The sequence below is a fragment of the Schistosoma mansoni genome, chromosome 1 (assembly GCF_000237925.1).
Source record: "Schistosoma mansoni strain Puerto Rico chromosome 1, complete genome".
NCBI lineage: Eukaryota > Metazoa > Platyhelminthes > Trematoda > Strigeidida > Schistosomatidae > Schistosoma > Schistosoma mansoni.
This window is the reverse complement of record NC_031495.1, coordinates 2,732,022-2,743,477: the sequence shown is the minus strand read 5'-3', so window position 1 is coordinate 2,743,477 and position 11,456 is coordinate 2,732,022. Positions and strand designations below refer to the sequence as shown.

The 11,456-nt window shown below is 35.1% G+C and overlaps 1 protein-coding gene and 1 non-coding gene across 2 annotated transcripts in view; one reads left to right on the top strand and one right to left on the bottom strand.

Moving 5' to 3' along the window:
- Smp_151640 (hypothetical protein) overlaps window positions 1–2,386 on the top strand; it is a 5,933-nt gene extending 3,547 nt beyond the window's left edge. The window contains exon 3 of the mRNA XM_018792985.1: window positions 1,945–2,386. Within this exon, the coding sequence (XP_018647543.1) occupies window positions 1,945–2,150 (206 nt within the window). The 3' untranslated portion in view covers window positions 2,151–2,386. The remainder of the gene's footprint in view (window positions 1–1,944) is intronic.
- Window positions 2,387–8,570: 6,184 nt separating this feature from the next.
- Window positions 8,571–8,637, bottom strand: Smp_tRNA_01640_Gln_TTG.1.1. The gene has a single exon. It is a non-coding gene (tRNA).
- Between the last annotated feature and the right edge of the window lie 2,819 nt (window positions 8,638–11,456).

Genomic DNA, 11,456 nt, shown 5'->3' with positions numbered 1-11,456 from the left:
CCGGTTTAGAAAAGGAATGAAATGTTTTGTATGAGGGAGTACTAAAATTCATGTTATAGAGAAAGATTAAGAGAATACATCTGGGTTATTTTGATTTGTTCTGAGTCGAATCACATAATGTTTCCAACAACTGGTTGGGGTCATCGCATGGACCCTGATCCAAGTGAGAAGCCGTGTCCAGTGGAGTCCAATCCCTATCAGGTAGAGACAGGTATCTACCACAGACAATAAATGAATGGTTGTACATGATCATGTATTGATTAAAGTTAGACATTAACATCGTTGGATGGTGACTCACTGGTGTAGAGGTTCGTGTAGGAGACTGAAGGTACTTGGTTCGAGTCCCTTTGTTGCGTGATCGTGGATACTCATTTATTCATATTTCTAATGTTATTTCCACTAATATTTTTTTAATATCAGAAGGGGAGTTTTTGTAGAGATTTTAGTAGTTTTATAGTTGAATTCATAAGTCAGTTAAAACTAGACCACCACCACCATAGGACGAGTTAGCCGTCCAGTACTTTCAGGTTTTCCATGGTTGTCTAGCTTTCATTTATCAAGATTAATAATTTGTGTTACATCATTTTTGTCACGAGTGAAATCAATTTAGTATCTATGATTAACTATCAGGTCATATTTAAGAAAAATCCCCCCTATATATATCAAGGTCATTCAATACTGGTCCTTGTAATGGTCTACATAACAAATAAGTAAATATATGGTATAATGGGACAATAGAATAAACGACATTTTGTTTACTAAATGAAACAAATCGTACGATAATTTAATCACATGATAAAAAGTAATAAAGAATGAACTTAATTTAAATAACCATATTCAAGTCTGACCTTAAATTGGATAGGTGTATCATACCATGTAAGGGTAATGAAATATAAAATAACAAAATAATAATATTATAGGAAATCAATGTATTTACATAGTTGAAATCATGAATAAATTGAAGCTAGACAACAATGGAAATCCTGGAAGCACTCAACAGCCGTTTCGTCCTATTATGGGACTCCTCAGCAGTGCGCATCCACGATCCTGCCTCACGAGATTCGAACCCAGGACCTACTTGAACATTATAAAAATAAACATGTTCTACTTCACTTAGTATTGTTTGTTTGAATCTTCCAATTGATGTTTAGGACTGCAACTGGTCAGTCTCTAACTGGTAGATACATCCAGCTGACGAGTCCCAAATAGGACGAAACGCGCGTCTTGGATTCCACTGCTAGCCACTATCCATCTTTGCTTACAAATATGTTCTAAGGTTACATTTTTAATATGTAAACATACAAAGGTGGTATGAAGGGCAAATTAATTCAATTTACTTATTTATATTGTTTATTGACCAATCTAAAAAATATACATAGTGTCGTGAAAATATAAGCGTAAACAAACTGTACTACTCATAGTAGTAACTAAATATACTATATATATAAGTTAGTCTCCCTACATTGATTAGATTTTATTATGAGGAGAACTTAAATAAAACTAATTTTCAGAAGGAAGGTTTGTGGAGATTTAAGTAATTAAGTAAGTAAGTTGAGATCATGAATGAATTGAAGCTAGACCACTGTGAAAAACCTCGAAGCACTGGACGGCCATTTAGTCCTATTGTGGGACTCCTCAGCAGTACTCATCTTATGCTCACTAGTGACTGGCTTCAAGATATATGTCCTGGAGTTCTAGTGACCAGTGGAATACAACCAGGTCTGTTGGAAGATATCAACTCACTGAAGGCAATGGTGGACGGTTGCTCAATATCGTGGATTGGTTGAAGTTAGACATTAACACCGTTGGATGCCGGATCAGTGGTCTATCAGTTGTAGAGTAGTTGCTATGCCATGATTAATTTTAAAATTAAATATCTCTTTTTTTGACAAAAAAGATGATTTTTATTTATTTTACTTTTTTTTCTCTTTATTTGTAAATTAGCTACTGGGAATTTTATGTGTGTAGTACCAACACCAAAAGAATGTTTTAGTTTATGTCAAAATATGGGATGTACAGAATGGAATCATATGAATTTAATTCCATCAGGTAGTGAAGAAGTTAAACGATATCATAGATGTCGATGCTTTCCTGAATATAATATGTGCTTTTATAATTATGTACCTAAAATACATCGTAATTTTGATTAATTGTATCCTCCTATATATATATATAAATATGTAACTTCAGATATTCATTGAATGAAACATATCTATTACTACTACTACTTTTACTACTACTACTACTACCACTACTAATACTACTACTACCACTACCATTACTACTACCATTACTACTACTACCACTACTACTACTATTACTACTACTACTACTACCATTACTACTACTACTACTACTACAGGTCTCATACAAATGAATGACTATTATAAACTTGTATAATAACTATTCAATGCTCAAAAATGTACAATAATATTTTCTTTCTTTTTTTTGTTTTCTAACTCAGGTCAGTTTTTTTTCTTTTTATATATATACTACTTATTATTCATATTTATTTCGCTATACGATACATGAACTACTTATAAATAAATGTGAATTGATAATATAAATTCAAATTTTGCTTGATATTGTTTTTGTTTGAATCTTCCCATTGTTGTGTTAGGACTGCAATTGATCAGTCTCTTATTGCCATATGTGAATCCTGTGAGGACTGCCTCAATATTACCTTAAGTCGCAAGCTTCATAAGCCAAGATGGATAGTGACTAGCGGTGGAATCCAGGATGTGGTTTTAGTCCCATTTGGGACTTGTCAACTAGATGTACCTGCCATCTCAGAGTTGATGTTCACTCTGGGACTCGAACCCAGTACCTTTCACTTCAAACGCCATCGCGTTATCCACTCAACTACTGAGTCCTGATAGCCACTTGCTTGTGCAATAGCGTTTGAAGCGAAAGGAACTGGGTTCGAGTTCCAGAGTGAACATCAACTCTGAGATGCAGGTACTTCCAACTGACGAGTCCCAAATAGAACGAAACGTGCGTCCTGGATTCCATTGCTAGCCATTATCCATCTTTGCTTATAAATTCAAATTGTTTTATTTATTTGGTGTGTATTTAGTTTCGTTTGTGTAGAATTCAGAGGATAACGTTGTAATGTCTTAACTAGGTTAAATGGATCTTTATTAGGATAATGTGATATAGTATTGTGTCGGCCTAAACTATTGTGTCTTACATTACTTGATTTTATTCTGAACTATATCCCAAGAGCCCCGATTAATACTTCATGGACATTTATTCCAGAGCGACTGAGAGATCATCTGACTGTGATCATGTAATGTTAATCAGCAGATAATTGGTTGGATAGAATACATATTCACTCTACCTAGTATGTACCACTATATATCGTAAATATCACATATGCCATAGGTGGAGTATATCATTTGTTCTTGTCACTATTTCCTTAAACACCAGAAGAAATAAGAAATGACTGAACTGATCTACTTTGCTCCTCAATTACAAACAAGGGACTGCTGTAAACCACCACCGAAGCATCTTGTACATGATGAGTTAGAAACATTCCAGATTTTCAGTTTCCTTTAGGTACATTTCTATAATTTTCCTGAAGAATGGGAATTTTTTTGAAGCACTATCGGTTAAGAAGAAATCGATGCGTATAAGATCGTATGTACCGATATTTCTAGGAGGTCTTTGAAACATGAAAGCATTGAAAATTCATATTTTGTGTAAAGCCAGAGTGGTAATATTTTTGTACATAACCTTTTAGGATATAAGATTTTAGTCAATCATACAAATACGATAAAACATTAGAAAAAGCAGCCTCTTCTTTCAAGTAACTTTAAATTACGATCCTACGGAGATCACTTACTCATAATATGAACAGATATTATTACATCAACTTCATTCAGCTCCTTTTGTATATGTCAGGAGAATAAAAACATCATCTATTTCCCGAGTTGTCTCTATACGTCTACACGTCCGCAGATCTTACGTCGTAGAATCCGACGTTTTCACAATGAATCTGAACACCTTATGTTTAAAGAAGGGGTCAGTAATAAAGGTTGAGTTGTGACAAATTACATTTCAGGACAGTAAAGATCCTTATTGAATTATCGAAGGTATCTGACAGCATCGACCAACGTGACTTGAATCTGTTCAAAGTACACTACATAAAAAGTGTTTTCTAAGGGCTAACACAAGGTGGGGTTTTGATAGAAGGTTATTTCATGAGGTATGTAACCACCGAACAATCGAAAGTATTTTGATATTTTATACCTACTTACAAAATATAAGTAACATAAATTATCATTCGGAAAAACTGATGAAAGATGATGGTGAAAATTTCATGAAAAAAGATAACACGAAAAGCTTATTTGTTCTCGTGAAATTTCTATCAGAAACATTATGTAATAAGAGCTCGTTTAATTTCTCTTCGTTAGAACCACAATTTTAACTAAATCACGTATTTAGTGATGCGTTGGATAGTAATTGCAGATATATCGTAGGAACTGAGTATGATGTTCAAGAATTTCACTTATATGATTCTCAGAACGTTGTTCCATGGAGAGTTATTGTGAAAATTATAAGATTAACCCACGAGTGATACGAAAAACAAACTGAATGGATGTGTTATTATATCAGAGATGTAAAAAGAATTAAAAGCATTGAGAAACTCAAGAACTTTTAAAATCACTTACTTATGCCTGGTACCCCTCGTGGAGGAGCATAGGCCACCCACCAGCATTCTCCATCTAACTCTGTCCTGGACAGACCTTTCCATTTGTTTCCAGTTTCTATTTATTGTTTTCATGTTTCCCTTCAGTTCCTGATTTAATACGTTCTTCGGTCTTCCTCCTTTCCTTTTCCCTTCAGGATTGCAGGTAAGAGCTTGACACGTGATGCAGTTTGATTCCCGAAATGAATGTCTCACCCACCTCAAGAGTCTTCTCCTAATTTCCTATTCAGATAGAAACTGGCTTGTTTTCTCCCACAGTAGGTTGTTGCTTATTGTATCTGACCAACGGACATTCAGTATCTTGCGTAAACAATTGTTTATAAATACATGTACCTTCTTGATGATGGTTGTAATAGTTCACTAAGTTTAACCTCCGTACCGCAGCATCCTCTTGACGTTCGCACTAAAGATCCTGACCTTGTTGTTGGCTGACAGTTGTTTTGAGTTCTATAAATGCTTCAACTGTAGAAAACTGCCCTACTTTTGTCGATCCTCCCCTTTAAATCTGCACCAGATCCTCTTTGTTTAAGGATGATGCTTCCCAGATACGTGTAAGTTTTCACCTCTTTCAGAGTTTCTTCACCAAGCGTGATTTGGTTGGCGCTCACCATATTGTATTTGTCGATCTTGATTTTTCCCTTGTGTATGTTGAGGCTTACTGATGCAGAGGCAGCTGCTACACTAGCTGTCTTCATCTGTATTCGTTGATGTGCATGGGATGGAAAAGCTAAGTCATTTGAAAAGTCCAAGTCGTCTAACTGCTCTCAAGCTGTCTATTGTATTCGGTGCTTTCTCTAAGATGTTGAGAACTTCATGATCCAGTCGACTGCCAGAAGAAAGAGGAAGGGTGAGAATAAGCAACATTGTCTGACATCGGTATATACTGGGAATGCATCTGCCAGCCGTCCTTCATGTACGACTTTGCAGTATAGTTCATCATATGAACTGTGTATGATGTTGACGATCCTCGCAGGTATACCATATTATCAAGGAAGGTTCCATAAACTTCTTCTGTCCACGCTATCGAACGCTTTCTTATAGTTCAGGAAATTGATGTATAGTGATAAGTTCCATTCAATCGATCGTGCAACGATGATCTGTAGTGTCGCGGTTTGTTCTGTAGACAGCCGATCCTAACAGAATCCAGGCTGTTTAGCTCGAAGTTGGGTGTCTACTGAATCTTCCATTCGATTCAACAACACTGTTGAACACTTTTCCTGGTACTGATAGTAGTGCGATGCCTCTGTAGTTTTCACAATTTCTGAGATCTTTCTTTTGTATTTTGACGAGTTATCCTTGTTTCCAGACTGTACTCGTTCTTCCTCTCAAATCCCTCTGAATGGAATATGCAGCATCTTTGCAGTTACCTCTGTGTTTAACCTCTGTCCTTCAGCTGGTATGTTGTCTGATCCTGCTGCTTTCCCATTCTTGATTTGTCTGATGGCCATGCTGATTTCTTCGATCGTTAGTGGGTTGACATCTGTGGGAAGGTCTGTATGTGCTGCTTCGATGCTCTCAGATATTCGATTTAATGACTTACCATTATGAAATAATATATTATACTCCATAATGTCTAAGTAAAATGGATTAAAATTACTATTTCAATCAAGTTAATGGCATATTTAAAGGGTTCTAATTAGTTTTAAGACTTCTGTTTTAAATTAAGTTTTCAGATGCTGATCAATTTTGTATTGTATATTTTGTTAGATGATATATCTAGGAGTTACCCTTGACTAGTTTCAAATATTTTCAGTAATCTAGATGTAAGTCGAAAAGTTCCTGTGGCACATAAAAAACTACGAATAGAAATGCATCAAGAATAAGTGTCATCTGATGTTTAATCAATCTTATAAACAGTAACAAAAATGTCGCTTTTTGAACACATCATCGAACCGCAAATGTCCTAGTACGGTAGAGGGTGGGGAGAGTCAGCTCTCCTATCTCAAAATGCTCTCATATGGTCACACGTATACAACCACTGTCAGGGAAATTCTACTCACTGCCTTCTCGCGGCGCGGGTGTTGTTTGCGAAATTGAGAGGACGAAAAGTGGATGTTCAGCGCTTTAAGAGGGTTGGTGGATGTGGAGGATCTACTTAAGGGAGTTGGAAATCCCTGGTTCTAAACCAATGATACACATAGGTTTTCATGGGACTACATCTCCTAACGTCGCTCCACTATCTTGTGGATAAGACCTCTAGTTCAAAGGCTCGGGGAATAGCCCTTTAAGAAAACTACCTGCTTCGGTTTAGGCGTTCAGACAGTATTACAGCCCTTACACAAATCAAATGATTTGTGTGGCACATGTATTCGGTGCCTCCTCGTATGAATATTTATGTGTTTAACTAAATAAACACATCATCAAACCGGTGATTATCCCCATTGAGAACCTGAACCAATCTACTTCCCTTCAGTCTACCTTACTTAATTCACTCCTTCACATCAGAATATTTTTTAAAAAATACTTCCTTTTCAAAATTCAGTTTGTTCATGGTTACTATAGTGCAATGAAGCGTCAGAACTTGGGATGAGTTTAAAAATGAACAGCATTCCTTGATTATGATCATTTCTAATCAACTAATTTGTTTAATTATTCACCATACTAGTTTCTAATGTTTTCAGTAGTCAAGATGTAAATCAAAATATTTCCTTGGCTTGTGAAATTATATTCTAAGACAATGTAAGTCATATTTATGTTCTGCATTGTTTAAGCCGAGATATCAATTTTAGTAATATCATAACTAATAATCATGGCGAGACTATAATTTATGGACGACCTTTGAACGAATCTTAAATGACCTTGAGAAATATTGGCCAATCAGCATAGAGTAAAAATATTATACAAAACCAAAGAATTAAAGTGGATGCATTTCTTTTATGTGGTCCAAAAACTTGTCAATGTTAAAAAAAAGTTCAAAGGTTCCAAAATCGTAATGCATAAGGTAGAAGAACTCATCCATATGGCTCCGTAATAGTCAATCTCTGGAGCCATGATAAGGTCACAAAAACTCTCAGCCTCAACCACATAGCTTCATTATTGTTTGTAGGTACTCCGGTTGTGTAAGTTTATCTTTTTTATCATGGATATGTCCCTATAATACTCATACTACTGCACAGCCGATGCTTCAGTAACATCTGCCATTATTGCAGCCAATTTTACTGGTGCTTTTATTATACAGTTCTCAGGAATTATTATAATATGCCTTAGCCTCAATCTAGATCGAGCGATAAAGCTTCCTATTCTAGCAAACGTCTTCCTTCAAAATATATTACATCGAAGGACAACAACACGGTAGTCTGCACAAGGTCTACAAGTCATTTGCTACTTGTAATTACAAATACAGCAACTTCTCAGTAGTTTGGTTTGTTGTAGCCGCTTAATTGTCAAGTCTTCTCTAAAATTCTCTATGAACCGATCGTTCATGAGCATCAGGTACTGAAATAGGCGCCGTGACCTTGAAATCCCTCAAACGCTTCTGATTAGCTCGTCCATAAATTATAGTCTCGCCATAATCATAATTTCAGCGATTATCAATGTAAGTAAAAGTCAATAGATATCTGGTTTATTAGTTCATATTTATCTCCTAGTTTACTTGAAGAACTTTGAAAGGCTAAAAGGGTGGACTGTAAAACAATTTGACAAGCTTAATGTTATGTATAATATAAACAATGTGACGTGATCATTTCCAAAGTTCTATTTCTTGATACTTTATAGATAATGACTGTTAAATTATAATGAAGGTTTTTTAAAGGAAACACAAATATTAAAGATGGATATCGGCTAGGAGTGGAATCCAGGACGCGCGTTTCTTCCTATTTGGGACTCGTCAGCTGGATTTACCTGCATCTCAGAGTTGATGTTCACTCTGGAACTCGAACCCAGTACCTTTCGCTTCAAACGCCATCACGTTATCCACTCGGCCACTGAGTCCTGATAGCCACTTACTTGTGCAATGGGGTGAAGTTGAAATTCACTTGGTATTGTTTGAATCTTCTCATTGATGTTTCAGGACTGCAGCTGGTCTGACTGACCAGTTGTAACTTTCTATTTTTTATTATAGATGAATAGTTGAACTAAACGCTAAAAATTCTTCTGTTTTCTTATTTTCCGTTTTATTGTCATTCTGACTTTAGATAACGTATCAATCCCTTGCAACCTCAATGTAAACTTCCAAAACCTTAGACTGCTTCAGGTTTACTCAATTCTTCCATATGTTTCAAGTGTTGTTTGTGAGGTTCTAAATAAAGAAATACATTTGTAAAGCATGAATGATCTTATGCTGAAATCTTCTGTTACCTGTCATAACGTTTAAACTAATACAAAATTCAAAAGCACAATGAATGATCACTGTATTAGTTCTTGATTCCAGGTATCAGTAAAGTTGACTTAACCGTCTTTATTGAAGCACACAGTTTATGAGTCAATTTATTTGAATTAACCCCAAAAATAAATAACTGATCATAGAGTTGTAGTGTTTATACGTTAGTCGTCGAAGACATCTAACTGGATAGATTTTTCTAAGAGAGCTCATATTTAAATCAGTATCATAGTAAGATATGTTGTTAATATTCAAAAACTAAGGAATCGTAATTATTTTTACTGAAATCTCCACAAAACCCCTTCTGATTATAATCATATACACACTAGTGACTAACTTCAAGAGATACTTCCTGGAGTTCTAGTGGGAAACAGTAACCAGTGGAGTTCAACCACGTCTGTTGTGAGATAACAACTCACTGAAGACAATTTGTGAACGGTTGCTCAAACATCGTGGATTGGTTGGAGTTAGACATTAACACCGTTGGATGCTGACCAGCTCAGTGGTCTATCGGTGAAGTGCTCTGGCGCGAGACTGGTAGGTCCTGGATTCGAATCTCATGAGTGCGGGATCGTGGATGCTCACTGCTGAGGAGTCCCATAATAGGAGGAAACGGCCGTTCAGTGCTTCCAGGTTTTCCATGGTGGTTTAGTTTCAATTGACTCTTGATTTCAACTATAAAATATACTGTTAGCTTTTTTATTCGATGAAACATTGAGAAACCTGACTCATGATATCAGTTATTCATTTAGTCAGGGTTTATTTTAATGTAATTTCGATTAAATATTTGGGGGTATACTGAGAATTTATCATGTTCATACTACTCAGTAAGTGATCAATGTACTTCTTTATTTGTAATAAGCATACAATATGTAATCTTGCTATGTTTGAAGAGATCGCGAGATAGTATGTAATTGGCTAACGGAACTAGAAGACAACCTAAACGTTTCCGATGAGTCCCACACTTGCTAACTAGAGGGAGAAAACCAGGTTCAGATAAAGGAAAGGTACATTCCACTTGCAGCTAGAAACGCGAAATAACCAAGTACACAACTCAATCATATATATATATATATAGCATAAAATTGTCTTTGAGAAACTGTAGTGGTTGAATGAACCAATAATTCCCTTGTATTGATGACTGGCTTGATTTTGAATTTCAAATACACTACATTCGTTCGTGTTCATCTAATACTTCTTGATTAAATTGCGTTATTGCTGGGATTACTAGTTCATACTATAATTCCAATAATTCAAATCATAACAGAAACGTCACAAAATAGAGTGTTAAAAGAAGCAAAGAACTAATTACATTTAGGATCCTTTGAATTAGGAAATATAACCTGAAAGTAAAAAAATGGGTACCTTTGGCACAAAAACATGAAATTCAAGTTCCCAAAATAAAATAAAAAATATAAAACGTTTATCAAGTGATTTCTTAGGATCTACCATCCCCCCCCAAATCTCTATCTCTCTTTTTTGACGACATTTAAATTCTTCCGCTTAATACAAACCAATGTCTACTTTCTTCTATCACAGTTAAACTGATGCTCAACTGTTATGACTGCGTCATCACTGATTGTTATATTAGAATTATCTATTACTTATACTTGTATAAAATGAGGAACCACTTTAACTCTCACGACGTAAAGTGTGAACGCCAAGATTGATACAAGTGAAGATCTATTAACTGTCAAAACACAAAGACGACGACCTTCCATTGAGTTCCACTCTTGGTAACTAGAGGAAGAAAACCAGGTTCAGATAAAGGAAAAGTACATTTCGTTTGCAGCGAGACACGCAAACTAACCAAGTACACAAAACGGTCTTTGGGAAACGCCACAAAATAGAGTATTAAAAGAAGCAACAAATTAGGAAATACAACCTGAAATTAAAAAAGAATGGGTACTTTTGGCACAAAAACATGAAATCCAAGTTCCTAAAATAAAATTACAAATATAAAACGTTCATCAAATGATTTCTTAGGATCTACCATTCCCCCCCCCAAATTCTTCCGCTTAATACAAACCAATTTCTCCTCTCTTCTATCACAGTTAAACTGAACAAATTATGTAATTGTAATAATAATAATAATAATAATCTGAACAGTAAATAACCCTTCCCTTGTTTTCTTCATTATTTTACTTGTTACCAAAATGTCACATATTTGATGTCATGTACATTTATTTTCTTTCTTCTTTTATTTTTAAAAAAATCGATTGTTTCTATGCAAAGAAAAACATTCAATTTTTATATTTTTTCTCTTACATATTTTAATATTTTTTAGCAAAATATTATATACTACTAATACGTATACAAATTTTTTCATACATACATTATAGCAGTTTTAATACAGTTGTAATACATTGTATATATTCATGTTGTCTATTACATAATCATTGTCATGGAGACATTTGTTTATACAGT